The 14,783-nt window shown below is 43.9% G+C and overlaps 1 protein-coding gene across 6 annotated transcripts in view; it reads right to left on the reverse strand.

The window, feature by feature from the left end:
- Nucleotides 1–259: 259 nt before the first annotated feature.
- rerea (arginine-glutamic acid dipeptide (RE) repeats a) overlaps nucleotides 260–14,783 on the reverse strand; it is a 122,758-nt gene continuing 108,234 nt past the window's right edge. For 4 of the 6 annotated variants that reach the window (XM_061057663.1, XM_061057662.1, XM_061057661.1 and 1 more), the window contains 11 exons: nucleotides 9,036–9,198; nucleotides 8,816–8,908; nucleotides 8,124–8,323; nucleotides 7,484–7,645; nucleotides 7,277–7,390; nucleotides 5,814–7,192; nucleotides 4,947–5,169; nucleotides 4,134–4,854; nucleotides 2,771–2,944; nucleotides 2,479–2,659; nucleotides 260–2,369 (listed from right to left, as the gene is read on the reverse strand). In XM_061057663.1, the coding sequence (XP_060913646.1) occupies nucleotides 2,336–2,369; nucleotides 2,479–2,659; nucleotides 2,771–2,944; nucleotides 4,134–4,854; nucleotides 4,947–5,169; nucleotides 5,814–7,192; nucleotides 7,277–7,390; nucleotides 7,484–7,645; nucleotides 8,124–8,323; nucleotides 8,816–8,908; nucleotides 9,036–9,198 (3,444 nt within the window). In that variant the 3' untranslated portion in view covers nucleotides 260–2,335. The remainder of the gene's footprint in view (nucleotides 2,370–2,478; nucleotides 2,660–2,770; nucleotides 2,945–4,133; nucleotides 4,855–4,946; nucleotides 5,170–5,813; nucleotides 7,193–7,276; nucleotides 7,391–7,483; nucleotides 7,646–8,123; nucleotides 8,324–8,815; nucleotides 8,909–9,035; nucleotides 9,199–14,783) is intronic. The other 2 variants (XM_061057664.1, XM_061057666.1) reach the window with 1 other exon arrangement.

Consider the following 14,783-nt stretch of genomic DNA (forward strand, 5'->3'; position numbering starts at 1 on the left):
GACTATCACTTTCTCTGCTTAGCTGGAGAATTACATTTCAGACATGTAAGGGAACACTGGGAATTAAAGGTATTTTCTGCCGTTTTTTCCTTGCCATTCAGTAAGAAGCAGTACGTTAACCATTCAAACAGGATCATTGTTTTCATTTGCTGTTAGGATTGAGCAGTGTGTTCTACCTCTGCATTAGATCAATTGTTTACTTAGACATCCATTAGATTCATTGACATATCAGAAGCACAAAGAAAGATCAAGTCATATCTTGTGGTGTAACTTAGTCGTTTATTTTAATTCCACAAATTTTTCAAAAAAATTACAAAATACTCAAATGGAGAGAACACAGGACTCACAATTTTTCTTATTATTTCTACTTTTTGTTTACATTGTGTCATCCCATGGCGACTACTCATATATACAATAAGCTTCAAGATACCAGTATATATATAAATCTTAGCAGTCAGAATTGACATTCTGCTATTGCCGCTTTCAAACAAGAAGCTAAACCATTGACAACACTTAACATCAAAGGTTTTGGAGACACAAAAAAGAGGGAATAAAAGGCAAGGGAACCGTCAGGGCAAAAAAAAAAAGGCGAAGATGATGAGGAGCTGTTGTCGGAAGAGAGACAGAAAATGGGTGGGCGATGGCGAGAAGGAGTGAGTCAAGGATTCAAAGATTTTTGGGTTGTTTAAAAAGGGGGCATGACCTCGAAGATGCTTGAAAGTGTTTAAATGTAAATTATAGTGCTCCACCGGTAGACATGGTCACTTTTAAATGCAAGTACAGTTTCTTCATTTGGTAAAAGAAACCCCCCCCCCCACACACACACAGTTTTATAAACGTCCATGACGGTCAAACAGTCTTAGTTCATGGAACAAATGCAGAACTCATGTCATGACTACAGATAAAAACAATTAAAAAAAAGAGACAAACATGTGCACTGTATAGACAGGTCAACTCGACTGTAACAGTCAGTGGCACACACAAACACAAACTCCTGAGGTACAGGAGGCTGCATGTATCCCTAAGGAACCAAGGCATACGAAAATATTGTAAGGAAAACTCACACATACACACACACACTTTCAAACCAAATCATTGACACTCTATCTCCTGGTCGTCGCATTACGGTAGGCCCCCTCTAGTGTCACAGTGAACATCATTGTAGCTTTGTTTGAGTCGTGAGCCCTGTGACAAACATGAATGACTCGACCAGGAGAAGAGCCGCTGACCTTTAACTGACTCACCACCATTCATACTTCAAAACAATCCCAAAGTCCTGTCATGCTCCTGTTATTTTAAACAAATTGAGGTCCCGATAATTTAAAAGAACTCAGTCATTTTTTTAAATTCTTCAGTTCAGCTAAACATTTTTCTGGTGTCCACACTTAAAAAAATCATTACTAAAATCATTCTCTGTAAAAACAACAAAGTAAGAATGAAGTGTTACTCCATTTTATTTGACTTAAATAGTGATTTTAAGCGAAAGGATAAAACCAGAAGAGCGGAGCTCTCTCAGTGCAAACTGTAATTTTTTACTTTTTAATCCATGGCCTCGGTGTGCACTCCACAGACGCCGCAGTGACAACTGTGTCACCTCTTCAAGTGTTTCAAATCATGAACTCAACACGTTGAGTTTACACATTCTGACAACCTGCTGTGTGATGAATGGATGTGGGTGTGCCACGTTTATGGTTTACACGGTGAATGTAGGACTAAGTCTAACACAGTGATGTCAGAGGAACGTCACAACTGAACCATAACTCTCTCAGAAACTGCTCATATAATGCCATGGTGCTCCCCTCTGAAACAAGGGATAATGCTTCAAAACAATTATATCAGAGGTTAAAACGACTTGGTTTGGAGTCCACATCTAGTAATAATAATAATTATAATAATAATTATATGTTTATATATACTATTTACAGACTCAAAAACGCCATGCTGTAGCTTTTCGTAAAATTATGAAAAACCTCCAACAATGTATTAAAATAAATGTTGAATTTAAGATAGCACTTGTTATTTTTCCAGAATCGGCCTGACTGGTCTTTTTTTTGTCGATAAGCACAGTGTCTTGTTCTAGCACCTACAAAAAATGTCAGGGAAGCTTGTCATGCAGGAGTCTTGAGGACGTTGTCACTACTGGCTATATACCAAAGAAAGTCAATGTCTTCAAAAATCATAATAAAAAAAAGTCCTTGACAGGAACAAAAACCGAAAAGCAGAAGAATTCTCAGACGATCCACTTGGCCTTTTTCCGTTCTTCAAAACTGAATGTAACAACTCTGTAACAACTTCCCGGGTCCTGCACCTGTCAGTCGCTTCCTCCCCTGACACGTTACAGCTGCTTGTCACTCTCCTTTTTAAGCCGGCTGAAACACAAACAAAAAAAGAAGTATTATTATTGGAAAATCAAGGCACAACAATACAGGTGATTTGTCCTTTTACATGATTATCCTGATTTTATGTTGCTTGTCTGACCTGTAGTAGTCCTCCTGGCCAGGCAATGGTCCTCCATGCATGTGATGGTGCCCATGGAGCCACTGCTGCTCCATGGCTAGCCTCTGGAGCTCAGCTGACTGGGCGTGCATGGCCTGCAGCTGGTGGGCTGCGGACATGGGCGGTGGCAGACCTCCTTGTAGTTCCCGTGGGTATGGAGTACCTGGAAGAGGCACAACAAAAAGATTTGATCAGGCTATATGGCAGAGCTGGGGTTGATTTGATTGCATGTGATATTACGGTTAATGAGAGATGATATTGGCAGAGAGCTTACCGAAGACTGGGTGGCGAAGCATCTCGTGTTCGTGTGGCGGCTGGCCGAGGAGAGGGTTGGGGATGGCACCGGGCGGGTAGGGGAAGCGGGCCAGGTGAGGTCCACCTCCCAGGGGATCTACTGCCAGGGGGTGACCCCCCGAACCTGGAGGACACACAAGACATTCACCACCACCTTCTGGCTGTCAGAGTCTTAGGTTCAAGGCACACTCATTACAAGATAGTGTATCACACACAGTACATGCTACAGGCATTAATGATACAGAGCTTAATATAATGACTTCTCTCAAGGTTGAACCAAGAGTGCAGGAACAACTTTACTACATTAATCCACTGATATACTTCTGTTTGTTCTACCAAAAACTAAATGAAAATAATGTACTTAAGAACTATCTATAAGTCATACCAGATCATATGTATATCCAACAAGACAAGATGGAATTAAACTATTATTAAATGTACCATTTTCACTTTTTGACAGTGTTAAGAGATTATAATGGCATTTACAAAAAAACGAATTTATACTGTTGCACGATGACCGATAGCCTTGAGTGTATAATCACCTAATATCAACCTCCTCATAAGTCTTTCATCTGCTACAGCTTGAGGCTGAAAACTACAATCTGTAAGGGGTCCAAATATTTCATAACGTATATCACAATATACGAAAACTTGAAAAAACAAAACCCCCGAATGAAATACTTCTTAATAAGGCAGCTCACAGTTTAAATACTATTTTTTTAGTATCTTAAAAAATCTGCATCTTCAACAGATTGTATTCATCTCTGGAGTGCACCAAGGATCTATTCTTGGTCCAACACTTTAAAAAAAAATATTTAAACAATTTACAAAAGATCACATACTATCACAAATATCACATCACAATATCACATTCAGTAAAATGCATTGAATATTCAAGGAGCAATGTCATAGACATAAAAGTAATGCATTAAACATGCTGAATGTATCTGCTTAAGTGTATGTAAGATATTAAGGGATTAATTTATGTTTTTCCTACTTGTGAATTTATCTTGAACCACATGTTTCATGCATTAAGATAATTACAGGTATGAAAGTATTTCAATTGAGAATATCATCATTTGAGATATCCATTACATTGCAAATGTTACAAAACAGTTTACAAACAATTGTTGCCATTATTAAAAGTTTTTTTTTTTGCCAATCTCTAACGTTGGTATAGATTTATAACTGTATTAATCAAATGAGGTATTGAAAACATGTATTTACAGAAAGTTAATATCTATTGAAATATTTTATATTTGTGATCATTTTAATACAAAATACATCATAACAAAAGTAACAAGTCATTTACATGTATGTTTATAGGAAGGGCTTTCATTTACCTTGGTGGAGCGGATCTTGCTGGTGAAGGTGTAGATGGGAGTGAATATGCGAGTGCTGGTGGTGGTGTGGTGTGACATTGAACATCTGTAGACGGGCGATGGGGTCGTTGGCTACTGTGGCCATCCTCTCAGCATGAAGTCTCTCTGCAGCCAACCTCTCTGGGTAGCTCATTTCTGGCCGCAGCTGTGGCCCAGCAAGGGCCAGCCGCTCACGGTCTAATGGGTTCAGGCCGTGATGGAAGGCGGCGAAAGGGTGAGGGCCTGCCATGGGGGGCAACGTGATGGCCCCATGCCGGGCAAAGTGCTCCATGGGATTTGTGGAAGGGTGAAGTGTGTCCATCTCTGGGGGCTTAACCTCAAAACCAGGTTTCATCCTTTCCCTCAGCTCCCTCTCACGGATCTCCCTTTCTCGCATCTCCCGCTCTCGTAGCTCGCGCTCCCGCATGGCAGGGTCAGCATTGTATAAGCTGGGCATGTGATAGGCCAGCAGGGGGTCCGCAGGGTTGAGGGACACAAAGAACGGGTGGTTTCGATTGGTGGGGGACATGACGTGAGGTCGAGCATACTCGCTGAGGGTGCGAAGGGCCGGAGTGTCAGGTCCGATATACGGTGGCACAGCTGCTATCGTAGTGGGGGGACCGTCATAGGTTTGACGCATGTGGATGGGGCCAGCCATCTGAGGTTCACCCATTCGGCCCTCATGGGAGGAACTGGAGGCTTTCTGTGAGGGAAGAAAATGTCATACTGAGTTTCGGTTTAAGGGGAAAAAAATAACCAGTGCAAAACAAAAGGTAGACAAACACGACCACTCACTGCAGCTCGCTCGGCTTCTTTTTCTCGCTCTCGTTCTCTTTCCCGCTCTTTTTCCCTCTCCCTCTCTCTCTCCTTCTCGTCCCTTGCTTTCTGTTCTGCTTCCCTCTTAGCTTTCTCGATAGCATCCTCTCGCTTTTTGGCCAGCTTGGATGAAGCCAGGGGGGTGAAGTAGAAATCTGTCCTAGCACACGAGTTGTAGCCCCGGTCCAGGTGCTTGTAGAACCTGTGGTCATGATAGAAAAAAGACATTTTAAACATTCAACATCTACTCATAAAAAGGGAATGATGTTCCAGTTTGTAAATGAGTATGTGTTACAAACAGACATAACAGGCTGCAGGCAAGATATTCCTGTTTAATTTTGCATGTTGAATGGAAGGATAATGTCCCATTAGATGAAAAGACAGCTCAAATTAGCTGACACTGGTCCATTATTCAAAGGGAAACAAACTCCCTCGGCGTTCACTTCTGTGGCTACATTGAGTATGTATTAAAATCCTCATTGCTATTCATTGGCAGTCTGAGAGCCACTTAAGCACAGGGCAACTACACATATTTTTATTCAGATACCTCAGTTCACTCGGATTTCACTGTAATTAATCTCCCAGCTCTCCATCCCAAATAATTCCTAGCCATCAGCCACTCAGAGCTCAGGGCTAATTGCAGCCTTGGATGTCTGTTTTTTGCTGAGGACATTTGATTTGTTGCTTACATCAAAGCCTTATAGTCTGAAGGCAGAGGCTCTTTGTTGTTGGATGACAACAATAAGCAGCCCAAGAGGCGTGCTGCTAAATAACAGTTTGCTCAGGTTAAGTTTTTTCATCTTAAACAGATAGTGTTTGGGTCGAAGTCAGTGCATGTAGACTCACCGTGCTGATTGGCTGGCGTGACTCGGTGTGTTGACGACTGTAGGCTCTGGGGAGGGGCTTCTCTGGGGGGGTGGTGGGCTCTCTGGTTCTTCCAACTCGTCCAGAGGCTCTTCTTTAATGTGTACGGGAGGGAGTACCGGGCCAGGTCCAGCACAAGTGACTGAGGCAGGAAGTGGCATAGAGATGGAAGAGGATGAAGCGGAGGAAGATGGAGACTGTATACTAGGCATAAGGTTAGATGACGATGGGGGAGGGCCGGTTGGAGGTAGAACTGTGTTGAAAGGATGAGTTGAAAATGGAGACTGCGGTGGACCATTGGCGTGTGAGGCTGCTGCAGAGGGTGGCAGAGGTGGAGCTGGTGGAGGTTGGTGGCTGGCTGATGGAGGGAGGGTCTGGGACTGTGTGAGGACTGGAGGCTGGGCGGGGGGAGGCTGAAGCTGCTGGCCTTGAGGCATGAGCTGCAGGGGAGGTGGGTGTGCAGATGGAGGATGGTGGGTGGACAAAGAGCTGAGCGGTTTGAGGGCAGGAGGTGGAGGCAGGTTTGAAGGCATCTGAGGGAACGGTGGTGCCGACGCGTGGGGTGGGTGTTTGTGGGACTGTGGGTTGGGTATCTGAGGAATAGGCGTGGTTGGTGGTGGCTTTATGTGAGGCATGGACATGGGGGCAGGGGGCAGAGGCTGCTCTCTGGGAGGCTGACTTCCACTTTGAACAGAAGACTGGGACTGGGAAGGAGGTGTGTGTGGCCTCTGCTGTGATTGGCCAGGGATTGGAAGGGGCAGGACCTGAGACTGACCCACAGGGAAGCCCTGAGGGGGGATGGAGTGAGGGTGAGGCATGTGTGAGGGGCTAGGCTGCAGTGGATGTGGCAAGGGAGGCATGGGCCCGTGATGTGGGCTTGATAATGATGGAGGAGGGACTGGGGGGCCTGGAGGTGGAGCCTGAGTCATGGGTGAATGTGGAGAAGGAAGCCTTTGAGGGTGGAGGTTTGCTCCTGACTGGATAAGAGACATTGGGCCAGCCGGGGGAAGAGGCTGGGGAGGTAGAGAGGTGGAGGCCGCTGTGGGGGAGACCTGTGTGGGCAGCGAGGGGGCTGAGGTTGTAGGTGGAGGTGGTGCTGAGGCAGCAGCTGATGTGCCTGGCTGACACTGGATGACTGGAGGGTGCTGGCTCTGAAGGAGCTGCTGTTGCTGGGCAGAGGAGTCTGAGTCGCTTTCATTGTCTCTGGGACTGGGGATGCTCGGGGAGGAGCTCCGGTTGTCCTGGTCGATGTCTTTAGGATCGCTACTGAGCTCCTCATTAATGCTGCGCCCATCAGAGCTCTCGCCCTCACCTTCCCCTTCACCCTCGCATTCTGAAGGCGAGTCGGGCCTGCTCAGCTCCTAAAAAACAGAGATAATGAGTACCATAACACAAATTATGCATCGAAATTTATAGGAACAGCTTATCAAGGGGCATAGACTCACTTGTGTCTTTGACTTTTTGGCACTGGCTCTCTCCGGCTCCTCTGTGTCTGAAGCTCCCTTCTCTCGTTGCCGCTTGGCACTCTTCATAGGTGAAGGAGCCTCCTCTTTAATCTTCTATGGAAATGAAGCAGCAGAGTCATTAGGGTGAAGTTTATAGAGACATATGCACTGAAGTACTAAGTTTCATACAGTGAAGTCCATGTTTACCTTGCTTGGCTTCTTCATGGAGTCTGTCTTGCTGTCGGTGCTGTCAGTACTTGCTGCGCTGGGTGAAGTACGTCCACTGGAGCGCAGGTCCTCATTGGTAGGCGACGCTCTGCCATCAGGACTGGCTGTCTGCTTCTTACGACCACTACGTAGCGTCGACATCTGTAGATAAAAAAAAAACCAAACACAGTCAGCATGTCATGGCATGGGCTACTTTGATTGGTAGCAATTGAGATTTTACATTCCAAATTAAGATTTATGAAACCATCTCTGTCAAAGCTTCCCTTAAATTGAGATCTTTATCTTAAAACAAGAAAATTAAAAAATACAATTTGCTTGCTGAATGGATCAAATCTAATTTTTAACAAGCAATTCAGGACTTATTTTTCTTGAAATAAAAGTGTATCTGGACTTGTCAGCTGAATGCTGCTTATATTAAGTACAATAAGATATATCTAACTAGAAATTAGAAAAATACATTTCGTTAGACTTTAATTGTTGCAGTGTGCGCTACTTGAGTAGAGAATATACGGTTATTTCTCTTTAGTCGGGCTCTGCTCTACTCTGCAGATAACTCTGAGGCTTTGGTTCCTGAAGGTGAAAATAGAGAGATAGATGGCGAGCAGGAGTGTGAGCTCACCGAGCCTCGGTTCCGTCGGGTCCTCATGCTATGCTTCCCGCTGAGTCCATCCTCTTCCTCTTTGACAGGTTTGAACATAAATGGTGGCGGGTCCACGGGCTTCTCGATGGGGGGCAGCTCACCGTACTTCTTGAAGTGGATGCGGCAGTCTGTGCACAGCAAGATGTTCTCCCGACCCCCGTGGTGCCAGTCCTTGGAGGCTGAAAAAAGCCATTTACTGTTGTGAAATAACGCTCTCACAGGTGTTAAAAAGAACAAACTAAGAAATGATCTCACAAAAGAACACTATCATACATAAAAAAAAATGTTAAATATTGGTTTAGTTCAACATCTAATGAGGAAAATATCATTTTTACATGAAGCAGCTAAATTAAAAATAATGTGCAACACTGTCTTCTGTGACATACTTTCAGGAATGTATTTATGTCTATGGAGGTCACAGCTATGAAGTCAGTTATTAGTGATGGCAAAACCCTAAGTGTGATCAGACAGGAGCCTCGCAGTGTGAGCCAGCTGTGTGGAAAGAGGGAAATGATAATGAGGTACAGAGTGGACGAGCTGTGGGCTCATGTCTGATGTGATAGAATTAGTCCTGTCATCTTGTGACGTCCATCTGTCACACAGCGGTGTGTGGTGAATAGCCAAGAAGTCCATAATATGAGTGTGACTGTAAATTAAAGTTGGTGTCTTACTGGTAGTGAAACAGTGGCGGCAGGCGTAGCCCTTCAGCTCCTGTTCGCTGTCTTCACTGTCAAAGTCATCTTCGCTGGCTGAGCTGAGGTCCACTGGAAGAAAAATGATAAAAGAAAACCTTAGCATAAATCACTCATCATATTATATATATATATATATGTGTAAGGTCATGTCCCCACTTCGTCCCTGATTGCTGTTGTAGAGATCAAATGTACGTACAGAATTCACTGGAGGGGGGGCGAGATGGGGTGTTGACAGGAGTTGAAGCTGTCCGTGTTTTGATGCGGCGGAAGACGGGCTGGCGGCGGTGTCTGCGGTGGGCTCGACAACTGGCTGCCTCAGGAGTCTTCTTCCAATAGTAGTAGAAAGTAATGAGCTCTCCCTGAAATGACAAACACAAGACCAATGTTTCATCATAAGAGACAGATGTGTTTTTAAAGAGGAGAAGGTGAGGTGGGCGATCTAAAATGAATTTAAGTCTTAATCAAAAAGTTGTTTGAAGGAATTTGACCCTCTAACATATCTACATTTAGGTTGAAATAAATATGTGGAAAACACACATAAGCAGTCAGCATGGTCTCTCATAATAAAGGGATATGGAGTGGGTTAGTCCATGCCAGGATTTGAAACTGGCCAGGCATGTTTGTGCTGTCTGTCCCAGGATTAGGCAAGGAGGCTGACTGAATGCAGGGATATTAGGATCAGTGCATTGGTGGCTGCCTGGGTGGCAGGAGCGTGAATGGGAACAAAAGAACATGTCAGGCAGAGCTTTGGCAATACAAATAGGGAGTGAAATGGCTCCTCGCCCCTTCGCTGGAAGAGTCAATTGAACTTTAATCAAACATTCGAAGGGGTGCATTTGCCAGCGAGCGAGGCGGATAAATCCACTGTACAAAAGGCAGCTAGGAAATCAATACCCGACTGAAACATTAACACATGCAATCATGGATCAGAAAGCACTTTGATGAAGCAGCCTGTGCATATTAACGGGTGCTTTTCGGCCACGCACTCATAATGCTCGAGCCTTGAAAATTGCAGACTAGAGTCAGAGACAATTATGTCGTTTTCTTTGGAGTTTTGGCCTTTTCCTCCTCATTTGAACTCTCACTTGTTATTCGTCCTCTGCTGGCTCCATAACAAATTCCCGAAGGTGTGCTGTGATTATTGGGTGAGCCGTAAGTCACCTATAATCTTTAAAGCCCAGAGGGCACCCATAAATGGTTTGAGGTTTGTTAAACTGCTGTTCAACAAAGCTCCCGACTTTAATGGCTATTGATTGTTTTTTCTTCTCCGATTCAGCGGAGAAACTTGAAATAAATTAGTCAGTGCTTTTCTAACTCAATGCATTAACAGCTTTTCAGCAATAACTTAACATCCTCTTTAAAAATGTACCAAACTAAAAAGCTGCAAGACAGGATTTAAAGAAATGGTTTTAAATGCCCTATTAAAAGCCTTTGATTTAAAGCTGTTCTAGCAATAAGGATAAATAACAATTCTTATTTCTTCATGAAACAGACAACTAGGAGAGTCTTGCAGGTTTCTGCGTCTTTGCTGTGGGAAAGCAAAGGTCAAGGATTGGCCAGTGTGTGCTCCTTTATTGCGCCAACAAGTCTTGTGAGTATCTCTGACATTAAGGAACAAGTAAAGTCTTTCTCAATCGCTGCTCCTGATTGGCAGAAAAATGTTCAACTCAGTGGGCTTAGGAGATTTAATAAGATCTCTCTTTATGTAGCTCTTAGGGGGAATTCATATCTAGCAGTGGCTGTAGGACTGCCACTTATCAGGCAGAGCAGAGCTGGGAACATTTACTGAGGGTGTCTGAGGCCGATGAAACCTTCTCAAATTTCAGGGTAAATTAAGGTACTGCTCTGGATTATGGAAAAGGCACTGCTCCAGTATTAAACTTTTACAAGACCCATTGTGTGTTGTCTTGTTTTTTGTAGACTTCAAAAACTGTTGCAGATGAGCACACCTGGAGGGTATCTCCACATGGCAAAGACAAACCTATTAAATATCTTTAAAAAGGTTGGAAAAAGAACAAGATTCAACTTCTACTTAAAATATTAACAGTACTTCTAAAAGCTCTATTATGTGCTTTCCAGGCATTGCCTCTGCCCCCGCCCCCCTTTGGCCCGGTCGGCCAGTTGGGGAGGGCAGGGCGCAGGTGCTAACTGAGGGAAGGCAGGCGTCCTGATGTGAAATCTAATTGAAATGTGCAGATCAAAAGTGTCGAGTGGTGCCGAGCGCTGGCTTTGCTCTGTGCTTAATGACTGTTCTCAGCAGTGCCTCTCTGCCTCCTCGCTGCAGGCTGACAACTACACGGACCTCAACAACAGCTCGGCAGACACGAGGAAAGGTCACCCTGCCTCTCCATCACTTACACCGTGTCAAGTACCATTATGTCAGGCCGGGGCTAATGAAAACATTACATTGGGGCTTTTGAATGTAATTAACAGGTGCACTGATGAGCTGGTATTGTCTGATGTAGTTGTACTGGGGTAGACAAAAGAGACAGCTTAACTAGTTTGGAGTAAATTTGGAATTTAAAAAAAGTTATTCCTGGTTAAAAAACACACGCTTTAAAAATGTGTAATACCAAGAAATCCTTTTGTCATATATTTGACCTTTATTGTTGACTCATACTAATGTGTAATTAAGTCAAAATGAGAAAAGACTAATATTTGCATGACAACACAGTCAAGAAATGAATATATACATTTGGATTTTAAAATAACACGTGTTTATGTTTGAGGCTCTGTGCTGAAAATTTGCATCAAAGGGGTATTAACAGATCTTAGCCTGTACGCATATTAAAAAAACTTTTTCCCTGAAGTCAGAGAAGTCCAATCTCTACTTCCCTCTATAACAGCCTCTTTGTCATTTTATATGCCCGGAAAAACACCTGACATTCTTTACCCTGTGTACCACTCTCTGGTTGGATGTTCAGGCTACAAGTGTGTAAGTTATTGAGTCTCTTAAGTGACCTTTTTTTGCATTCAATGAAGAGGAGAGTAAAACAGAGACAGCTCCACGTACATCTCTCTAAAACAGTTCACAGAAAACACTTGAAATAGAAATCTAGATTGGCCCTGGCCTCTGCACCATTATTTTCCTTCAGTACACTAAATCACTGCAGAGCGGTACGGAGTGTGCTGCAGCTCCGACGAACATGAGATAGTGACAACATAAGCTCGGTATTATAGGCATTTTAGACTGCTTCCATCTGCAGGAGCTTTCTGGCTGCTGGATTATCCGACAAGGAAAGGCTTACCCTCCTATCACGACACTCAGGGCCTCCAGTCCTGTTAGTGCCACTTGGAATGGTTGTTTACATACATGTATGGAGCTTTTTACGTTTGAAACTCAAGAAGAAACATAGGTCGAAATACAATTAGCATCATTTTATTTTTTTACTTTGCACTTTAGTGTAACCGCAGAAGGAAATAGAGTCCTGAGGTGGCACATAAATAGACTTTAATATTGTATATAAACAGTATCTTAACATCATCATTGAAATAAAAAGCACTTTCTTAAAGGACGAGTTTGTTTATTTATGTTCTAAAAGCCTGCAGGTGATAGAGAGAAATGTACGCACATTCTGTTGATAGTAGCATATCAAGTGTTTCAAAACAACATAAGATCATATCCAGTCACTCTGTCTTAATCCATCTTATGTTCTTATGTTCCTGTTATAAAGATTAAGACGAAATAAGGTTAAGCGTGAGCCCACAGTGGACTATAGTATAATTGCAGGAGGGAGTTCATACCGAGGCTAAGTGGGAGTGCAGGATCCACCGCTGGGCTCGGTGGTCCCGTGTGCGCGGGCAGGGCTGAGGGTGAGGGCTAAACTCATGTATTTACACCCTCATCGCCTCTCAGGCCCAGGCCTGAACAGATGGTTTCTGTTTTTCCTGGCAGATTTGTGACAGAGCCACAAAAGGCCCCTGCTTTGACATGAAGCCAAATGGTTAAGGCCGTTACTGGCAAGAGCAGGGGGAAGAAGGAGAGAACAGGGGAGAGCCGAGGAGGGGGAGGGCCGAGAGTGGAGGAGAGCTGAGAGAGGGAGGAATAAAGAGCCAGCAGAGGATAACAATGGACAATCAACATTCAATCTGACCACAGCCCTCTCTCAAAAACCCAGCAAATAAAAAAAAATCTCTGCTCAAAACTTGAGGCAGTTTTCGCCGTGAGAGCAGAGCGTGCAGAGAGCATGTGATTTCTGGGTTCTGGTGGCCGATGTTGAGTTGTGTAAACATCCATTAGTGCAGCATGAACCTGCGCTCGTCTTGCTTCCTCCACAGACTGCTGCCCAAGGAGGGAGGTTTTCTTCCTGATTCATTTCAGTGGGGAAAGGGAGGGGGGGGGGGGGGATGTATTTCTCGGAGCTAAATCAAACCAAGTTTAATTATGTATGTGCTCGACCCCGGACTTGACGTTCTTCATCATGTGTGACAGGTTGTACAGGGTGTCATTTCAGTGAGCGCCGCTTGACTTTTCTATCGTCCTCCTGCTGACTGTAACTGTAGGGGGGAGCTTTGTCAACGTTTATGTGGTTAAGCAGGTCAGAAACCTACTTGTGATGCCTTCAGGATCATTTTACACCATCTGCAGTGCATCCATGAAAAGCATCCCAGTGAAATGATCTGTTATTTTCAAAGTCTACATACATGATAAGAATTATGTTCTTGAACTCTCCCTTCTCTATGAACTTCTCTCATAATAAAAAGCAGAAAGTTAGCATGATGCTAAGTTATAGTTTCACACATACTAAATTATTCTTAACTGATAAACACAAGTAAAAAAAGAAATGCTAATAAGAATCCCCTGCATGACAGCAAAGCCCCACATACAATACACATTTTTGATTTAAAATATTATTTTTGAATACTCTTAGAATTCTAACTTTTATTGTGATTATTTAGGTATTTTTCTCTTTAATGAAAAAACTGTAATTAAAATCTAATCTTATCTTACTATAGCGGAAGCTGCACAATTCCCCTTGAAGTGTCTGACTTCTATCAGGGGTAATATCTACTCTGAGGTATTCTGTCACATGTATGTGTTATATATAAAACAGTCAGACCTCCGGCACCGTGACGCTTCAGAGCCCGTCAGCAGACAGCGGCCTCTGAATAGTAAAAGGACCTTGGCTGGTGGAGCAGAGAAAAGTGAAAGGCGGTTAAATAGACAGCCGTTCCCTGCTGCGCTGAGCCTTTCTGCCGGAGAATGACTGAATAAGCTCTGCTTTCACAGGTCAGGGATGCACATGCTGAAGAATCAGCACTCGTGTTTTTCCTGCTGTAAGCGCTTCGCCTATGAAAGCAGATTGGATGGCAACAGTGCCTTTTTTTTTTCTGCTGCGAGTTCTGCTGATAAGCTAGTCGCCCAAGAAAAAAAACACGACATGAGGCCCACCAAAGAACTCAATTACACAGGGAGCTCTGGCTCTCTGTGCACCGTCTATTAGGCTGAAAAAAATATAAATAAATAAAAAAGATATTCTTTTCCTACAGTCTGCTGCTCCGTGGTCTGCTGAACAAACATCAATAGACGCTGGTCGAGCTTCCATCAGTCGGCAGTGATTTCATTGCTTAAACAAGTTATATCATTAAGCAAACAAGGATGCTTTTCTGTCACACTACTGACAGCTGCTGCCAAATGGACCAGGCCCCCGTAGTTTGTAGCTGCTTTAATTAGTGTTTGAACCAAAGTATTTATAATCACAGTCATCCTCAAGGTTCTGGCTGCTGAGCTGAGGACGCAGCAATGAATTCAATTTGACGTTTTGTACCAGGGCAAACATCTGCTGTGAGGTTGTGTTGAGAACACGGTTCTGCTGTCGGCCATCCTGTAAATGACAAGGCCTTTGGGGGGGGGGGGGGGGGGGGGGGGGGGGGGGTGAGGGGGCTCTGTTCTCAGAGAGAACAAGGTGCTGCAAGAACAGCTCTGCTCATCACCTCCTGACAG

This window comes from Labrus mixtus, chromosome 15, assembly GCF_963584025.1.
Source record: "Labrus mixtus chromosome 15, fLabMix1.1, whole genome shotgun sequence".
In the NCBI taxonomy this organism is placed as follows: domain Eukaryota; kingdom Metazoa; phylum Chordata; class Actinopteri; order Labriformes; family Labridae; genus Labrus; species Labrus mixtus.